At 32.2% G+C, this 21493-nt stretch overlaps 1 protein-coding gene across 1 annotated transcript in view; it reads left to right on the forward strand.

Annotated features, from left to right (window-relative positions):
* Nucleotides 1-21493, forward strand: part of LOC148956962 (uncharacterized) — a 104850-nt gene that overhangs the window by 9402 nt on the left and 73955 nt on the right. The window contains exon 2 of the mRNA XM_089097025.1: nt 16333-17924. Within this exon, the coding sequence (XP_088953151.1) occupies nt 16333-17924 (1592 nt within the window). The remainder of the gene's footprint in view (nt 1-16332; nt 17925-21493) is intronic.

The raw sequence follows: 21493 nt of genomic DNA on the forward strand, positions 1-21493 counted from the left end.
GTCTGAAACATATGATTTTAGGGGTGTATTTTTCTATTTAAGTATTTTATAAGATAATGTTTACTAGTATTTCTGAGGTGAATGTTTTCTGAAACTTATGATTCGGGATATGTAAATTACTATTTCGGGCTTTTCTAAGCTAGATTTCTTAGTCTTTTGTTGATGGGTGTTGTCTGAAACCAATGATTTGGGATGGGTGGATTGCTATTTAAGACTTTTCTGAGCTGAATTTCTTAGCCTTTCATAGATATTTGTTGCATAAAACATATGATTTGGGATGGTTAATTTGCTATTTTTGACTTTTCAGAGCTAGGTTTCTTAGCCTTTCAGATGTGTTTGCTGTCTGAAACCTTTGACTTGTGATTTGTAGTTTGCTTTAGGGACTTTTCAGATCTTGATTTATTGGTCTCTCCTAGTTGGGCGTTCTCGAAAACTGATAGTCTTGGTCGAGTAGTCTTCTATTTTAAACTTTTCTGAACTATGTTGTAATAGTGTTTCGTAGTCATGTGTTGTCTGAAACTGTTGATTTGGGCTATGCACTTTGCTATTTCCGACTTTTCATAACCAGATTTCTTAGTCTTTCGTAGGTGTGTGGTGTCTGAAACCTATGATTTGGGGTGGTGTGGGTTGCTATTTTTTGACTTTTCTGAGTTGGATTTCTTAGCCTTTCGTAGGTGTGTGTTGACTGAAACCTATGATTTGGGAATGAGTGGTTTGCTATTTTTGACTTTTCTGAGCTAGATTTCTTAGCATTTCTTAGGTGTGTGCTTTCAGAAAATTATGATTTGGGAGGTATAGTTTGCATTTTGGACTTTTCAGAGCTAGGATTCTTAGTCCCTCATAGGTGTTTGTTGTTGGAAACTTCTAGTTTGGGATGAGTAGTTGGATATTTCAGGCTTTTCTGAGCTAAGGTTTCTTAGTATTTCGTAGGTGAAGCTTCCACGTCAGTTTTAAGTTCACCAAGACATAAACAATTTAAAGTTCAGTTCTAAATTTTTACATAGAAGATAGGAAAAGTTATACTATGATTTTGAATATTTTCACGGAAGATAAAAAGTTCTAGTTCAATTTAAAATTTTCACAACGAAGGCAAGGAAAGTTCAAGATCTCTTCTGAATTTTCTCAATGGAAAAGAAATTAGTCATTGATCATTTCTATTTTTCCAAATAATATAAAAATTTTCCACTTTAGTTCAGATCTGTCTCGAAGAGATGAATAATTTAAAATACTGTTCCAAGTTTTTCTATAATGATAAAAAAGTTCTAGTTCTCTTCGGAATGTTACCAAAGAACACATTTCCATTCTAATTTCTCCAGAGAAAACAAAAATCTTACACTTCAGTTCTTTATTTCACAAGGACATAAAGATATTTAGAGTTCAATTCTAAATTTTTCGGTGAAAGGTAGAAAAATTAATACCATACTTGTGAATATTTTCACGGAAGATAAGAAGTTCCAGTTCAATTTTATATTTTCTCAACGAAGTGAAGAAAAGTTCAAGTTCTCTACTGAATTTTACCAAAGAACACAATTCAATTCTAATTTATCCCGAGAAAATAACAATCTTCCACTTAAGTTCATTATTTCACAAAGACATAAAGAAATTTAAAGTTCAATTCTAAATTTTTCAGTGGAAAATAGAAAAATTAATACCATACTTGTGAATATTTTCACGGAAGATAAAAAGTTCTAGTTCAATTTAAAATTTTCTTAACGAAGTGAAGAAGAATTCAAGTTCTCTTCTGAATTTTACCAAAGAAAACACTTCAATTATAATTTCACCAAAGAAAATAAAAATCTTCAACTTAAGTTCTTTATTTCAAAAAGACATACTGAAATTTAAAGTTCAATTCTTAATTTTTCGGTGGAAGATAGAAAAAGTAATACCATACTTGTGAATATTTTCACGGAAGATAAAAAGTTCTAGTTCAATTTAAAATTTTATCAACGAAGTGAAGAAAAGTTCAAGTTCTCTACTGAATTTTACCAAAGAACACAATTCAATTCTAATTTCTCCAGAGAGAACAAAAATCTTCCACTTAAGTTCTTTATTTTACAAAGACATATACAAATTTATAGTTCAAATCTAAATTTTTCGGTGGAAGATGGAAAAAGTAGTACCATACATGTGAATATTTTCACGGAAGATAAAAAGTTCTAATTCAATTCAAAATTTTTTAAACGAAGTTAATAATAATTAAAGTTCTCTTCGGAATTTTAAAAAATAAAAAACTTAAAATATTAATTAAAACGAGAAAAAAAAAATATTAAAATTAAGTTATTTATTTAAAAGAGTCAAATAAATATAAATTTCAAATCTAAATTTTTCGGTGGAAGATAGAAAAAGTAACACCAGACTTGTGAATATTCTCTCGAAGAGAGGAAAAATTTAAAATACTGTACCAACTTTTTCACTGAAGATAAAAAATTTCAAGGTCTCTTCTGAATTTTACCAAAGAACACAATTCAATTCTAATTTCACCGGTGAAAAAAAAAATCTTACACTTCAGTTCTCTATTTCACAAAGACAAAATGAAATATAGAGTACATTTCTAATTTTTCGGAGGGAGATAGAAAAAGCAATACCATACTTGTGAATATTTTAACGGAAGATAAAAAGTTCTAGTTCAATTTAAAATTTTCTCAACGAAGTGAAGAAAAATTCAAGTTCTCTTCTGAATTTTACCAAAGAACACAATTCAATTCTAATTTCACCAGAGAAAATCAAAATCTTCCACTTAAGTTCTTTATTTCACAAAGACATAAAGAAATTTAAAGTTCAATTCTAAATTTTTCAGTGGAAACAAGAAATAGCAGGACCATACTCGAGTTGTTGTTCACGTGAGATAAAAAGTTCCTGCTCGTATTACAGTTTTCTCGATGGCGTAAAGATGGTAACTTGTACTTTTCGGAATATCGTCAGTGAATAAAAAAAAAATCTAAGTGAAAACTAGACAATAAATAAATACTAAATCAGTTCTTTATTTCACAAAGACATAAGGAAATTTAAAGTTCAATTCTAAATTTTTCGGTGGAAGATAGAAAAAGTAATACCATACTTGTGAATATTTTCACGGAAGATAAAAAGTTCTAGGTCAAGTCAAATTTTCTCAATGCTGAGGAGAAGAAGTCTAGTTTCCGTCTGAGAATTACAAAATAAAACTATCATTTACCAAGTTTACCAATGAAAATAAAATCTTCCACTTAAGTTCTTTATTCTACAAGGACATAAAGAAATTTAAAGTCCTAATCTCTTTTTTTCCATGGTAGACAGAGGATATTTTCCCGGAAGATAAAAAGTTCTAGTTCAATTTAAAATTTTCTCAATGAAGTGAAGAAAAATTCAAGTTCTCTTCTGAATTTTACTAGAGAACATAATTAATGCTAATTTCACCAGATAAAATAAAAATCTTCCACTTCAGCTCTTTATTTCACAAAGACAAAGAAATTTAAAGTTCAATTATAAATTTTTCTGTGGAAGATAGAAAAAGTAATACCATACCTGTGAATATTTTCTCGAAGAGATGAAAAATTTAAAATACTGTTCTAAATTTTTCACAGAAGATAAAAAAGTTCAAGTTCTCTTCGGAATTTTACCAAAGAACACAACTCAATTCTATTTTCTCCAGAGAAAATAAAAATCTTCCACTTAAGTTCTTTATTTCACAAAGACATAAAGAAATTTAAAGTTCAATTATAAATTTTTCGGTGGAAGATAGAAAAAGTGATACCATACTTGTGAATATTTTCCCGGAAGATAAAAAGTTCTAGTTCAATTTACAGTTTTCTCAACGAAGTGAAGAAAAGTTTAAGTTCTCTTCTGAATTTTACTAAAGAGCAAAATTCAAGTCTAATATCACCATAGAAAATAAAAATCTTGCACTTCGGCTAATTACTACACAAGGAAATAAATAAATTTACAGTACAATTATAAATTTTTTCGGAGGAATATAGAAAAATTAAAAAAAAACTTGTGAATATTTTCACGGAAGATAAAAAGTTCTAGTTCAATTTAAAATTTTCTCAACGAAGTGAAGAAAAATTCAAGTTCTCTTCTGAATTTTACCAAAGAACACAATTCAATTCTAATTTCTCCAGAGAAAATAAAAATCTTCCACTTTAGTTTTAAGTTCCACAATGAAATAAAAAAATATAAAGTTATATTCTAAATTTTTAGATGAAAGATAGAAAAAGTAATACTCTGATTGTGATTATTTTCCATAAAGACAAAAATTTTCACTTTATTTATAATTTTTCTTAAATTCATTTCTGATTTTTCTCAAAGAGATGAAAAATTTAAAGTTCTGTTCAAAATTTTTCATAGAAGATAAAAAAAGTTAAACATTCATTGTGAATATCAACATGAAGATAAGTAACTCAAATTTCATTCATAGCTTTCTAGAATAAGTGCTAAATTTTCAATTTTTCTTATTATTATTATCAAGGACGTGAAAAAATTTAGCTCAATTCTGAATTTTAGGCATGAAAATGAATAAACCTTAAATGACAACTTTGAAGATCTAACAAACATAAAAAATTTAAAGGTCAGCGATAAAATTTTCAGGATAAGATATAGCTTGGTCTACGATGTATGGGATTATTTTCCAGTGAAGATAAAAAGTATCACTTTAATTCTAATTTTCTTAAATTCAGTTCCGATTTTCTGCAAAGAGATGAAAAATTTAAATTTTTGTTCCAAATTTTTCATAGAAGATAGAAAAAGTTATACATTGATTTTGAATCTTCTACATGAATATAAGGTGCATCAATTTATTTCTGAGTTTTATCGAAGAAGTGAAAATTTTTCAATTTCTCTTATTAATTTTCTTAAAGAAGATAAAAAAGTTAGCTCAATTCTGAATTTTACCAATGAAAATGAAAAAAGCTTCCACTTCAGTTCGTAATTTCTCAAAGACATAAAAAATTCAAAGTTCTCTTCTAATTTTTCCTAGAAAATAAAAAGGTTCCACTTCAGTTCTGGTTTTTTTCTCAAAGAGATGAAAAATTTAAAGTTCTATTCTAATTTTAAATTAAATTTTATCTCCTTTGTCTTATGGATTTACCCCTCAAATTTTTAAATTAGAAAATGAGTGACTCGTTCTATTATTAAAGACAATCGTTCAAACTCGTTCATCTAACCTCCAAAACAATAGGTTAGGTTAGGCATAAATAAATATTAATACATAAATAGAAACATTTCTACATGTTTAAGTTAGGTTAGCTTAGGTTAACTTATCATGAGCGCTCATGATAAGTTAACCTAACCTTTTCTGGCGATTATGGTTAGGTTAGGTTAGGCTAGATTAATTTAGGTTAGATTAGTTTATGTTAGGTTAGGTTAGGTTAGCCCACATACGCTTCACTTAGGTTAGCTTAGCTTAGGTGAGAGACAGGCAAAAAGTTAGGTGTATGATTAGGTTAGGTTAGGTTAAGTTAGGTTAGGTTAAGTTAGGTTATGCTAGGTTAGCCTACGTACGCGCGCGTACGTAGGCTGACCTAGCCTAGCCTAACCTAACTTAACCTAACTTAAATTCTAAGTTCAAATTTAGAATTGAACTTTAAATTTCTTTATCTCTTTGTGAAATATAGAACTGAAGTAGAAGATTTTTGTTTTCTCTGGAGAAATTAGAATTGAAGTTCACTCTCTGGTAAAATTCAGAAGATAACTTTAATTTTTATTCACTTCGTTGAGAAAATTTTAAATTGAACTTGAACTTTTTATCTTCCGGGAAAATATTCACAACTATGATATTACTTTTTCTTGTTTCCACCGAAAAATTTAGAATTGAACTTTAAATTTCTTTCTGTCTTTGTGAAATAAAGAAATTAAGTGGAAGATTTTGATTTTCTCTGGTGAAATTAGAATTGAATTGTGTTCTTTGGTAAAATTCAGAAGAGAACTTGAATTTTTCTTCACTTCATTGAGAAAATTTTAAATTGAACTAGAACTTTTTATCTTTTGTAAAAATATTCACAAGTATGGTATTACTTTTTCTATCTTCAACCGAAAATTTTAGAATTGAACTCTAAATTTCATTTTACCTTTGTGAAACTTAGAACAGTAGTGTAGCAATTTTTTTTTCTCTGGAGAAATTAGAATTTAATTGTGTTTTTTGGTAAAATTCCGAAGAGACCTTGAACTGTTTTATCTTCTGTAAAAGATTTGGAACAGTGTTTTAAATTTTTCATCTCTTCAAGAAAATATTTACAGGTATAGTATTACTTTTTCTATCTTCCACTGAAAAATTTAGAATTGAACTTTAAATTTCTTTATGTGTTTCTGAAATATAGAATCTAATTGGAAGATTTTAATTTTCTCTGGTGAAATTAGAATTGAATTGTGTTCCTTGGTAAAATTCAGAAAAAAACTTGAATTCTTCTTCACTTAGTTGAGAAAATTTTGAATTTTACTAGAAAGTTTTATATTACGTGAAAATATTCACAAATATGGTATTACTTTTTCTATCTTCCACCGAAAAATTTAGAATTGAACTCTAAATTTCTTTATGACTTTGTAAAATGAAGAACTTAAGTGGAAGATTTTTGTTTTCTCTGGAGAAATTAGAATTGAATTGTGTTCTTTGGTAAAATTCAGTAGAGAACTTGAACTTTTCTTCACTTCGTTGAGAAAATTTTAAATTGAACTAGAACTTTTTATCTTCCTTGAAAATATTCACAAGTATGGTATTGCTTTTTCTATCTTCCACCAAAAATTTAAACTTTTACTAGAATTTTCTATATGTCTTTTTTAAAAAAAGGACTTAAGTGGAAGATTTTTATTTTCGCTGGAGAAATTAGAATTAAATTGTGTTCTATGGTAAAATTCAGAAGAGAACTTGAACTTTTCTTCACTTCGTTGAGAAAATTTTAAATTGAACTAGAACTTCTTATCTTCCGGGAAAATATTCACAAGTATGGTATTACTTTTTCTATCTTCCACTGAAAAATTTAGAATTGAACTTTAAATTTCTTTATGTCTTTGTGAAATAATGAACTTAAGTGGAAAATTTTTATTTTCTCTGGATAAATTAGAATTGAATTGTGTTCTTTGGTAAAATTCAGTAGAGATCTTGAACTTTTCTTCACTTCGTTGAGAAAATTTAAAATTGAACTAGAACCTTTTATCTTCCGTGAAAATATTCACAAGTATGGTATTACTTTTTTTATCTTTCACCGAAAAATTTAGAATTGAACTCTAAATTTCTTCATGTCATTGTGAAATAAAGAACTGAAATGGAAGATTTTTGTTTTCTCTGGATAAATTAGAATGAAATTGTGTTCTTTGGTAAAATTCCGAAGAGAACTTGAACTTTTTTATCTTCTGTGACAAATTTGGAACAGTATTTTAAATTTTTCATCTCTTCGAGACAGATCTGAACTAAAGTGGAAAATTTTTATATTATTTGGAAATATAGAAATGATCAATGAATAATTTCTTTTTCATTGAGAAAATTCAGAAGAGAACTTGAAGTTTCCTTGACTTCGTTTAGAAAATTTTAAATTGAACTAGAACTTTTTATCTTCCGTGAAAATATTCACTAACATGGTATAACTTTTACTATTTTCTATGGAAAAATTTAGAACAGAACTTTAAATTGTTTATGTCTTGGTGAACTTAAAAATGACGTGGAAGCTTCACCTACGAAATATTAAGAAACCATAGCTCCGAAAAGCCTGAAATATCCAACTACTTACCCCAAACTCGTAGTTTAAGACAACAAACACATATGAGGGACTAAGAAACCTAGCTCTGAAAAGTCCAAAAAGCAAACTACACCTCCCAAATCATAATTTTCTGAAAGAACAAACCTATGAAATACTAAGAAATCTAGCTCAGAAAAGTCAAAAATAGCAAACAACTCATTCCCAAAACATAGGTTTCAGTCAACACACACCTACGAAAGCCTAAGAAATCCAGCTCAGAAAAGTCAAAAAATAGCAACCCACACATCCCAAATCATAGGTTTCAGACACCACACACCTACGAAAGACTAAGAAATCTGGTTATGAAAAGTCGGAAATAGCAAATTGCATACCTCAAATCATAAGTTTCAGACAACACACACCTATGAAATACTAAGAAACCATAGCTCAGAAAAGCTTGAAATAGCAAACTATTCATCCCAAGCTATAGGGTTCAGACAACAAACACCTATGAGGGACTAAGAATCCTAGCTCTGAAAAGTCTAAAAAGCAAACTACAAATCCCAAATCATAATTTTCAGACAACACACACCTATGAAAGGCTAAGAAACCTAGCTCAGAAAAGTCAAAAATAGCAAATTAACCATCCCAAATCATAGGTTTCAGACAACACACATCCATGAAAGACTAAGAAATCTAGCTTTGAAAAGTCAAAAATAGCAAACTACTCATCCCAAACTATAGGTTTGAGACAACACACACCTATGAAAGGCTAAGAAACCTAGCTCAGAAAAGTCAAAAATAGCAAACTACTCATCCCAAACTATAGGTGTTTGTTGTCTATATTCAGACAACAAACACCTATGAGGGACTAAGAAATCTAGCTCAGAAAAGCCCGAAATAGTAATTTACATATCCCAATTCATTTGTGTCAGAAAGAATACAAAGACGGTGTACGTGTAGATGCAAGATCATAAGTGTACGAAAAAGAAAAATAATTATTCCCGAAAGGTAAGTTTCAGAAAGCACAACCCAAAGAAATACTAAGGATTCTAGCTCCAAAGAGTCAGATAAGCCAACTCCGCATCCCAAATCATACATTTCTGACAACACACACCTATGGAAGGCTAAGAAATCCAGCTCAGAAAAGTCAAAAATAGCAAACTACTCATCCCAAATCATAGGTTTCCGACAACACATACCTTAGAAAGACTAAGAAATCCAACTCAGAAAAGTCAAAAATAGCAACCCATACACCCCAAATCATAGGTTTCAGACAACATACATCAACGAAAGACGGGGCCCGGGGAGGGCCTTTGGGGGTCTGGGGGGCCCTTTGGGAGCCGGGGGAGCCTTGGGGGCCCAGGAAGTTCCTTTGGAATCGAGGTTTGGGGTTTGGGGCCCTTTGGATCGGGGTAGGGCGATCGGTGTCCTTTGGGGTTGGGGTAGAGGACTACACGACAATGTTCAAATAGAACTTGCTTAGTGTAGCGACCACACTCAAAACCTTTTCTAAAACCCTTTCTAAAATCATCTTTTAAAATGTCTCTAACTGTATCGCCGAAATAATTCCCTAAAATGTCTAAGACCATTTCACCCAAATAATCCCTAAACGTAATTTCAGCGTGTTCCTTTTGTTTTTGGCATCTCTCTGCTTTCACATTTCAAATTTCTAGGAAACCCTTTCCTACGTTAATCTCTTCATCTCATAAATGTTCATAGCTACACTATTAAGGTTTCGTTAGAATATCAATTTATCTCTCCGAATTAAAGCTCAGTGAAGCCGTATTTAAAAATAGAATTTCTATCTCTTTAGACTCCCACTTAATTCCAAGATAACAAGTGATGTCATTTCTTATTCCTGACACTAAAGATCAATGAAGCCCTATTTAAAAATAGAATATTAATTTTTCTCTCTGACCTAAAGAACGTTTATCCCTCAGACCTAAGATTAAAGAAGCCATAATGTTTCTTAATTCCCCCTTCGTGAATCAATACATTCCCCTAGCGATTATGTAAATCAATTTCTCAGGTTAGGTTAGTCTAAAGATCAAAGAAGCCATGTTTGTTTCTTAATCCCCCTTTCGTAAATCAATACATTCTCCCCCGCCGATTATGTAAATCACCCTCATGTCATTACACGTGGCCAAACAACAACAGATCGATTGACCTTGACATTCGCTGAGAGCGTGCACTTACAACAACAACAACATCGACCTTGGAAATTTAGGTCATTGACACACTTTGATTACGCAATCAAGTTCTCAGAAATCCATCTCCCCTAGGGACTCTAGGCCCATATTAGGTGTACTGTCACGAGATACATTCTTTTGATAACCGAATTTTGTACTGTCACGAGTATAAGATAGCTTTCTACTCTGATAAATACCTAATATCAGTCAAATTATAAACTGTATTTAAAAGGAGTAAATTTATTAAATTGCAAAATATATGATGAACACTTCACATGAGAACACTTCAATAACAATGACACAAAAACACTTTATAGTTTATTGGCTTTGAAGAAACATGAAGTACTAGCTATTTTCTTACGTAAAAAATGAAAAGCTCATCTGTTTTAAGTGCAATTAAATGAAATAATATGCAGACTGAAGTAGCTCCAGGAACATGTTGAAATGTTCATCCTAGTTTGTCACTTTTAATCCAAGCATAATGTTAGGACACCTAGTATCAGTTATTGAGTTTAAGCTTTGATTTCCAAATGCTCACAAGAATTACCAAATTTAAGAAAGTCGCAACAATAAATCACCTGTGTTCAAAATGCTTAGACTCCTCTTTGATCCCCACCCAGGCTCAAAGCTTCTGCTATGGTCATTTCCATGGAAATCTCTTTTAAAAATTTCTTTCGAGTTTCTTTTTAAAATAGCTTTCAAGCGTAGTTAGGGGTATTTAGACTTTTTTGCTTTTCTTCAAAGCTTTGAAAAAAGTGTTATATAATATTCCAAATGTTACATTTGTGCATATTTTTGGTAATCATTTGTGGGGTGATCGAATTTTCTAAACCACTGTAGATACGTAAGAACATTGCAACATCTAGTACCCTGAGGTCATAAGACTGTCAAAGACTCCTCCTTGGACCTCCCAAATTGAAAGCTTTTATTATGACCTGGCCTTTTAGTGTAAATTGGGCACTGGACCAAGGGCGCCATTGTTACTCGAGCGCAACGTTGGGAGGGGATGTCGATATCGCTTTCGTCACACAAATTCGTTTTAGTGTGAATCTACCTAGTACATATGAATGAATGTTTTCAAAGTAAACCCGTTTCATCAATAGGAAAAAAACGGATTGGACGCATATGTCCCTTTCCCTTTGGATGATAAAACCATGCAAGTGCTGTATCCAGTATAACTCACGAAAATCTTGTTAATTTTGTCAACTTTTCAACTTTTTTGCATCCCTGCTTTCAATAAAAAAATCAAGGTACTATCACTTAAATATAATAACTCCCTATGCCACCATCTTGATAGGAAACCGTCTCTGCTTTAAATAAAAAAAAACAATTAACTTATTGGCACCCCTGCTTTAAAAAAAAATCGAGGTATTATCATTTAAATATGATAGCTCAATTACCCCCCCCCCCCCCTCTGTATACCAACTTGATAGGATGCCGTCTCTGCTTTAAATTAAAAAAAATGAACTTTTTGGGATCCCTGCTTTCAATAAATAAAATTTGGAGGTATTATAATTTAAATATAATACCTCCCTCCCCCCCCCCTCTGGATACCACCATTATAGTATACCGTCTCAGCTTTCATTAGAAAAATAATTTACTGAATAATTAACAAGGTCACTACATGGTTCAAACAAACAGGCAAAATATCGTTAAACAGCTTAGTGTTCCTTGAAAAAAAAAAAATTGAGGGTATGAGTAAAGGAGTACAAACACAACAACAAAAATTTCGAAATTATTCAGATATACCTCAAATTATTGGAAAAATGAGTGATAGATTCGCCATGGCATTCCATAAGATCCAAAGAATCGAATTTAAAGGGAGCATACACAAAAGCCAAATAAGGCCAGTAGCCTATGAGAAATCGCAAAATATCCAAGACAATGAACAAGTTCTAATGGGGGAGGCCCTGGGCCCATTAAAATATTTCAATGGTTTCCCAGGGAATGTGATATCATTTCCTTCTGTCTCCACTTTAAATGAAAAAAATAATGATGTTTTTGGCATCCCTGATTTCAATAAAAAAAATTGAGGTATTATCATTTTAAAATGATAGCCCCTTATCCCCCTCCCCTATAGGCAATAAATTACAATTTATTTATTAATAATATTTATTGGGTAACTTACGGGTCAATCTTTCATTACCCCACCGTGTACATAGCTTAGTCTATAGCTAAATTTTGTCCCAACCTGTTTTTTTTTTGGGGGGGGGGGAAAAAATGGTCCAGAAAGAAGATTGTATTTTCTATCAGGTGTTCAATAATTGAGTATTAAACATTAAGAAAATCTTATCTAAAAAGAACAAAAAAAATCTGCATACTTACAATTCAGCTGCAGAAACAATCTGTCAGCTGTCAATTTCAAAATCCAACAAAAGGGTGAAGCTGTATCGTAGTGAATGCATTCAATAATTCTATTCAACTTGAAAATAAAATTCTTGACTACGAATGATGTAAGAAATGGCGATTGGGAAACTGCATTCGAAATGATTTAAACTCATTTCATAAACACGATACTTTTTTTGTCAACATATAAAAAACTGTGTATATTGGAATATTTGCAATAGCATATTGCATCTGTCTGGTTTTGATGCAGAGTAACAAAAGAGCCGAAAACTAATGAACAAGAGAGAAGTGAAGAACTATGGTATACAAAGTAATATTTGGCAGGGAAAGTCACTGGTGATAAATCACTAGGCGTGGCACCGTGATTGCGTGATTTTCGGGGATTCGGGGAACCAAATTTGTGTTCGGGGTGAGGCATAGATTTTTGGGGAAATACCCAAAATTCGGGGATAGTGCAAGCTCTGCTTGATTTCTAATCAGGAAAATCGAAATACTAAACCACACAAGAAGGAAAAGCTCCGACTTTGCTGTTGACGCAATAAAGAATTGTCGTAAAAATAATTTAAAGTCGACCAAACGCCGCCCCCTCTGCCGGCGGCGGCGTCCCTGCGGCGCGCTGGCGGCGTTACGACTCTTCGGCGGCTTTCGACCGGGCTTCTCGTCGGCAGCGTTCGGTCGATCCGCCGGCGCGGCGCCGGGGTCTACTCACAATCATATACTCACTCCCAGATCAATCACCTAATCCGTGTCTACAATACTGGTTAAAACAAATACATCGCAAAGAAGCACGAAATTCCTCAAGAACCTTCTTACCTTTTACTTCCACAGGAAGCCTGTTCCATCAAGACCAATATACCTAATAGAAAATTTAGATCTGGTAGTAACTGGAACCGGTGTTCCAACTATTACAACATTTCTAGTTTCATAACTATGTTCCCTTTTATTATAAAGTTCCGAAAAACATGCAGGTAACAAATTAGAAAAAAACATTATACATAAGCATAAAAAACCCATTCTTTTTATGAATTGTTATCAAAATCCCTTTTTTATTGTTTCGATCTCCATCGGCCAAAGTCACTCCTTGCTTCAAGTCCGTTGCCACGAACTGTTTGACTACTGAGCGGGATCTGAGCGGGTGCGCTCAGTTTATGTCAACAGGGGATAAACCGTACCAAATGGAAAGTCCTTACCAAATGAATTACTCCAGAAATTCAAGTTTCAGCACAAATTTCACAATTTTAGTTTACTTTTTTTTTTCATTTTCATTGGAAAATACCCCTTTTTGGTGTTTTCGTTAAAAAAAAGAAAAAAAAATATAAAACGCAACTAAATGTCCACCCCTAAATTTGAAAACGATTTTTAAACAGTTAAAAAAGGCTAATCAGGTAAAATTGTAGGAAAATAAAAAAAAGACAAAGATTTTAGGACAAGGCGAGGGGGAGAGATCTTAGGGGTCTTCCGCTTATGTTTAAGTCAATTGCAGGCACATAGCTTTGAAATTCAAACATAGGTGAAATTTGAGTGAGACCTGGAGGGAAATTGCAGCTCATTTCGAAAACCTTATAATTTTTTTTCAAAAGTTTTTACAATATGAAACTATATAGAAAGTCTACAATTAGTACATTAGTTCTAAAAAAGAATAAGAACAATGATTTTACAATAAAACATTATAGGATGTTGCTTCTTGCAGCTAACTTTGTTCTTATGTAAACGAGGTACCATAAAATTTGGTTGCTTAATTTGTCCCGTGACTTTTTTTTATAAAAAAATATTTTACTAAATTAAATTTTTTCGTCTTTACTATTTCTTTAAAAAAAATTGAAGCTGTTCAGCGACGATTCTCTAAAAGGGTTGTAACAAGCATAAACATTTAAACATCAAGACACAATGAAAGTCTTTTACGATGAATTGTTCTAAAGTTAAAAGAATTTCATTTACAATGATAGTAACAAAAATTAAACTCCAATAATAACATTTTTATTACCCTAACTCGTCATTTCCGATACAATTGTTTCCTCTTGTTTCGGTATAATTCTGAATGGGGATGATCTATCGATCCGGCATTAGTAGTCTCAGTAAAAACGACTTCTTAAGCTAAGTACTCATTGTTAATATAGCTATAATAGTAGTAATAATGCATAATGCGACATAAATTATTTATAATGATAGATGATAATACAAAAAGATATTGATTTATACTGTGCCATATTATATCGTAATATGAAAGCTTAATATACCATCCCTACTTTTTCTCACACATTTTATGAAGTGAGGTATGTTTCTACCCCACCATCTGTTGTTCTGAAAGCAGAGCGTCAATATAAATAGCCAGTAAGCATCTCTTCTATAGACCCGGTAAATTTCTTTTAAGGACTTCCTATAGACCGGTATAACTAGTCCCAGTAAACAGAGTCCCGATAGAACTTATCTCCTATTGCTTTGGTATGAGTAATACGTACATCTACAACTTGTTCCAACAGTAAAAGTCATTTGCCAAGGTACTAACTTAGGAATTTTGTACTTGACTCTCTTATGTCCTTTTTTTTTTCCCCAGCGCAAATAAGGGCATTGGAATATCTCAGGGGTGTGGAAAAGGGACATCAGTTTTAATTTGTCCTACCCTGCAAAGACATGCGCAACTAGATCACTGGTTTGACGACTTACCCAGGTGTCTCATTTCGGGACAGGGGAAGGAAACAGGTCCTTCTGATTTTGGAGAGTTCTCTTGATTTTGAGCTTCTATTCGTTATAATAGTAATTTTATTGGATTGCGGCAAAAATATACAATATCTTTAGGTACTGGTGCGTTATACGGACACTTTTATATATTTTACAAGGAAACCAGCCACGAAAAACCCGTCAAACAAGCTGTTCTTAAGAGACCGCTATACATAAATAACTGCAAAGCCGTGGTTTCTCAATGAGTTACAATATTTAAACGATTGTTTTTTGGGGTTTGAGTGGGAAAAAGGTACCTAGGTTAGGTGACGTATTTAATATATGCTATGCTTTACCCCCCCCCACCAATATGCAAATGCATAGCCTAAATTTGTTTATTAACTATTATATGTTCATCCTATTTTATTTTATTTCATTAGCATTAACCGAACTTGACTTTTTAGAAGTGTCCGTATAATGCACCAGTACCAATCTTTAATACGAATTTTCATAAAGTATATGCATCTAAAATCCTCATAATATCCTTCAGTTTTGAAAATCTCTATAAATTTTATGTAGGATAACATTTATTAAATAATTGAATTTTTCATCTGCTAACTTTCAAAGATGGCGGGGATAATTTTTTTTTTTTTTTTTACAAAATTGCACATTTTGTGGGAAAGTTTAGGATAATTGAATTATAAACCTAGTTTAATCCCCAATTAAAAAAAAATCATGCTGTCTTCTTAATTTCATCGCTAAACCTAGACAAAAATATTGTATAAGTTTTATTTTGTATATCTAAAAACGCAAATACCAGCTAAAACAAGTTTAGAAGAAAAAAAACAGATTTTCTGATGGCAGTTAAAAGTGATTTTGAAGCTTAAAATAAAAATAAAAAATTAGTTTCTCAGTTTCTACAGCTGATGTCTAAAAAATTAGCTCAAATAAATTTAAGCCTGATATTTCCCTATATTTATAGTATTCTGAAAAACTAGGGATTTACTGACAACAGGAAATCAACACAAAAAAAGAGATTTTCTCTCAAGAGCAGAAAAGTTCATAAGTAGCTATTAGGAAATACAATTTTTTTTTTTTTTTTGGCTACAAATAGTCTTTTTTCCCAGCCATGATATAGATAACTTCTAGCATGCAATTTAAATTTTCTGTAAAACTAAAAAAAGCACAGTCTCTAGTAAAGCCTTAGCTTTTCCAAATTCTAACTGGGGAAATATGCCGAATCCGTTTGTTCTAATCAGTTTTGCAAATATACGTTGTATGAACTGAGAATCTGTAAATTTTTTTCGTTTTAGGTTTTACTTGCCCACTACTTCCATCAGAAAACGTTCTTTTTGTATTAATAATTATTTGTAAACACTTTTCCTCCTCAACTCGCATTTTCATTTTCAGTCTTGAAATATCATTATTCTGGGGCAGGAGGGGAATTAAAACAAAATATTTGAATTTGAATATATAACTGCGATTTTTTTCAGGTTTAATGCAGCTTCCTCACGAATAAATGGAGATGGTACGAAAGAGATGAAATCTAAACTAAATCAAAGAAACGAGTCTCTGGATATAGTTCCGGATATACACTCTTTTCCCCAATGTGCGACTGTTCCACGCATGTTCAAACTTGATTTAAGCAAACTTACTGATAGCCAATGTTTGGACAAAGCAAAAGAAAACGAATCTGACCCTGTTAAAACTTTAAATTTGTCTCCTCGATTCCCATCGAAGAAATTTGTTAATAAAATTAAAAAAGTTGAAACAGACAGAAAACGTCCAGTTCCTTCACCTTTCAGATATCGAGCAGCGTTGCCAAGCGACAGAGGAAATAAGGTAAAGAGAACATCTTCTCTTTCACCAAATTTTCATAGAAAAGTTTTTCAAGATGCAGGGGTTGTGAAACCTTTACAGACACCAATGGCTTTACCAGCGTTAAGAGACATTACGACTAATTCACCATTAAGGAATATTATGACGAACCCATTTAAAATCAATAGAATGTTTCCTACCGTTAAGCAACTGAAGGTTAAAAGCCATATTGATGATTTTCGGACTAAAACGGGAATTAAAGCGATTACTGTTGAAGATGCTCTTAGTGTCCTGGACGATCAATCTTTCTCATCGATAAAAGATATTCCAAATGGAAGTGCAAAAAACAACGAACAATTTCCCATTAAACCTGCAAGGAAAAAACTAGCACCGTTCACTTTTGATAAAAATAGCTTATTGGGTGGCTGTCGACCAGAGCTTAATGACAGCAATAGGGATGCATACAGGAATAGTCCACGGGCGGTGAAGAAAGGATGCATTATTGGAGAGGAAAATATACAACCACTAATATCTTTTAGTTTCACAGAAAAGAAAAATTCAAATAAAGCTAAAAGTGATCACTGCAGCCGCATTAGACCTCTTCAGTTTGATACTTGGAATCCTCATAAACGGCTCATGCAGACACTTTCACTACAACCCACCTATGGTGAGGGTAACAGTCGCCATCTTTCTGCAGGAAAATGCAACAATTTTAAGGAAAATAGTATTTGTACGCGAAAGAACTTTGCCCAACAGTTTGAGAAAGTACCAACAGAGAAGACAGAAATGCTTGTAGATTCGACTTATGCAACACAATGTAGAATGCATGAAGCTTCTGGACCTTCAAGGAATAAAAAATTAGAAGGAAGCAGAGGTGAAATTCACAGTAGTGATCAGTGCAAAAGGCATTCTGTTTTTGGAGCTGTGCACGAATTTCAAGATCATAATTTGAATCCATTTGAGCCTGCTGATGATACTAATTCCAAAAGAGACCAAATGGAAGTTAAAAATGAGTGTCGTTCAAGTGAATTAGTCGATGCAATAAGGCAACAAAAACTAACTTCAAGTAGCAGCTTCAAAGATAAAATTACAAGGTTTTTCGTAGGTCGGCAAATCAATTCTAGTGAAGAAGTGATTAGCACTTTGCGTGATGTGAATAGAAAAGTTACATTTCACAGAACTGATACATTACCTATCACCACACCTCCGCCCAGAACAGTCGTGTTGTTTAAGGAATTGAAAACTAAGGAAAACGAATTAGGAACAGGTAAATAATCAATTCAAGAATACAATTTGTATGACCAGGGACAGGATGATTTATAACAAGTCACTATGATCCTTATTTAAATAGCTTAATTAAAAGTGGTTCTAAATTCGCCATTTGTCTTTGATTCAAAATGGTAATTGAAGTAAAATGAAAATGTATAATAACAGGGGAACAGTTCATTTAAGTCCGTAAATATATATATATATATATATATATATATATATATATATATATATATATATATATATATATATATATATATATATATATATATATATTCGTGAATGTCCGCAATTTGGTGAATGTTGACTTTCATCGGTGAATGTCCGAAATACCTTTTATTCTCCCTGGATTTACTTAGCGTTGTCAGTAAGCTTTTTCAATTTAATGCCAGTTTTAATGATGAGAGGTTAGGGGAAGTTTGGTTAGGTGAGGGTAGGTTGGATTAGGTTAGCATCCATTTCTTATATTTATAGCCAAATTTAACCTAACCTAATCTAACTTAGCCCAACCTAAACTATCATTATCAAACCTAACTTTAACTTTGACCATCATAGCTTGCATAAGACTGAAAATGCTGGCTCACAAAGCTAATTGAATCCAATCAGAGAAAAAGGATTTTCAGAGATTCATCGGTGATATATATATATATATATATATATATATATATATATATATATATATATATATATATATATATATATATATATATATATATATATATATATATATATATATATATATCTTTCGATTTACTTATATCAGTTCGTTTTAAGAATCAAAATCCAAACTAGAGACCTCCCCCCAGCTTCTGGGGAATCCTCAAACCCCAGTTCCCTGTGAGAATAGTTGTTTCAATATACTATTCTCTTTATAATTATAAGCTACTTTAATAAGGGTAAATTTTGTGCCTTTGTATGGGCTCCCTTTCCTTTAAAGGTGTCATGCAAGTATATAACAATATGAATGAATGCAGGAAGTTCCACATACATTGAATCATTGCAATGAAGCTTTCATTGCTATAGATAGTTGAAACCTTATTTTCAACTATCAGTTAAGACTGTAAGAAAGCTTTTAAGCAACAGGCGTAAACAGAAAAAAGCTGTAGTGCATACTCTTTTGTGAGGATTAGATAATTTGTCACCCCCCCCCCCCAAAGAAAAGGAATAAAATCAATATTAAGTCACGGTCTACCCCCATCCCTCCTCTCCCCAGAATAAAAAAAAATCACCCCTGGAAGTTCCAACTCGATCCTTCAATTGTGAGACAAACAGGGTAGACAAGTTTGGAAATAATCATTTATAAAGAGAACGACCCCCCACCTTCAACCCCCTTTCATCAGAAAACTTATCCATTTGCACGTGCATACTGTATTATTATCGTTCTATTAACAAATACAACTTTTGCAAGCAAGAAAGAATACCGGGCCCCGGCACTCGCTACGCGACAGGCTTTTATATATGGATTCTCATTGTCGCTTGTCTTCTAAACGCAGACAATTTGAGCCTTTTCTTGACGTCATTACACCCAAATGAACCTTAAATTAGAAGAAGCCCCTTTGTAAAATTATATTTTTTTTATTGGACCTTTAATTTTTGCCTTAGCTTGTCGTTTGTCATTATGAAAGACATATCGCCGAACCTTTATTTGTTTTAATTGTTCAGGGGGTGGTAATTACATAAAGTAAAACATCATTTCTTCATCTTATACAACAACATCACGTGCCCGTGGAGATGGAATGTACCATCCCACCGTTGTGAGAAAATGAAGCAATTTTGAGAAATACGATTGGTCTTGCTGGAGCCAAAATTGTTGTCCTGCAACGCTGTTTGACCCTGAACAGTACCTTGCAGCTGTAGGCTACTTTACCTTTTTTACTGAGAAAGAGCACTAGAATGTATAATTTTGTTTGAGTGGTTATAGCTTCATCATTCTATAGCCGCTGTTTCGATTTGATTGTGCATACAGGGAAAAAAGATTAAAACTAAAAGGTCACCATGCGTCTGTGACTGTCCTTCAAGACAGAAACAAAAAATTATATAGAGACTTGAAAGCACTTGAAACCACGGGATTCATAAAAACGTTCAATATGATAGGCAGTTTTCCTTAGGATTGCAACCCCATCTTCTCAACCCCATCCCTTTCCTAAAATAATTGAAATTGTTTCTACTTGTAAATTATGTAGGCAGATCAAAACATAAAATGTTATTTCCTAAAATATGAATTTTGATTTACATACTGTTTTTAGTTTTAGTGATTTTTACTGTTTCAGTTCGTATTGACTGTTAAAGGTACCAAGGAAAGTGAAAACTATATCTTATTTTTTAATTGGTTGAAAATGCAAAACCATTTACATCTTTAGGAATTAGTGAAGCCTGGAAGTTAAATTTTTAATTAAAAAAATCCGTAAGTATTTACACAATTTTTGATAGTAGCGTGTGCCAAATCAAAATTCGTTGTGACGAAATGTAACAATTCGTTGTAGCAATTAGTTGAAATGTAAGTTGCGATTTGCGATAATAATAACTGAAATTCTAAGAACAGGGATTTGGTAACAATATATATACGTTGAAAAAATTGTCTTTACATGAAAATTCAAAATATATAAAATTTGGTAAGTTTAACACTATCCACCAAAAGTTACAAGCCTTTAAAAAAAAAGGGCAAAAAGCCCCAAAGGGTGAGTCATTTTAAAGAAAACTAAATCATCAAATTCAAGATAACAGAGAAGCCTGTTGCAGAGATTTCAAGTTTCTATCTACTGAAATAAGGTAGTTTAGCCTACATTAGTTTGAGAAGAATGAGACAGGTGCATGTTTATTTGTTGTTGTTTTTTTTTTTGGGGGGGGGGGTCGTAGTCCTGGAAAATGAAGAAAAATTAGTCTCATTGAGTCTCAATAAAATTATGTACAGTGATGTGCAATTGCCATTTGAGCTATTATGGAGGAACCCTGGAGGATCTCTTTAGGAAGGGGGGATGTACCTCAACCCTTAAAAACTGAATTCTTACGGACCTAAATTATAAAATATATCAATATGTGGGGAAATATTTCTCCTTTTTTTGCAAAAAAATATTGAAAGATTAAATTTTGATGCTTAAAGAAAAAACAAGAGAAAGTAGGTTGTATCGTGAATGCAGCTAAAAAAAATCTCAAAAGAAAGTGAGCAAATGCTTCTAGGAGCTTTGTTTTTATGGAACATAGCTGGGGACATTTATTATTCCATTAAAAGATGGAAATATTTTTGTAGACGAGAAGCGTTGTCTACCTAATCAATTAGTTTGCTTAATTATTTCCACGGTTTAATGTGACAGCGCAGACAAAAATATGATAGCCTACTGCTTGGAAAAATTCATAATTTGAAACAGCAAAAGCAAAATTCCAAGAGAATTGCGGTTTTCTGGTATGAATAGACCTAAGTTGGGCGCCAAACTATTTTATTCTGACATCTTGGGCGCTTTAATTGCAGTTTCAGACAGAGTTGCTACCCGGTGAAAAGCCACTAGATTTTAGTTATTTTTTGGTTGATTTTGTTTTATTTTCTTTCAATAATTTAGTGATTTATGTTCT

Source organism: Artemia sp. Qi Xiang Cuo, chromosome 1 (genome assembly GCF_049724085.1).
Source record: "Artemia sp. Qi Xiang Cuo chromosome 1, ASM4972408v1, whole genome shotgun sequence".
NCBI classification, from domain to species: domain Eukaryota; kingdom Metazoa; phylum Arthropoda; class Branchiopoda; order Anostraca; family Artemiidae; genus Artemia; species Artemia sp. Qi Xiang Cuo.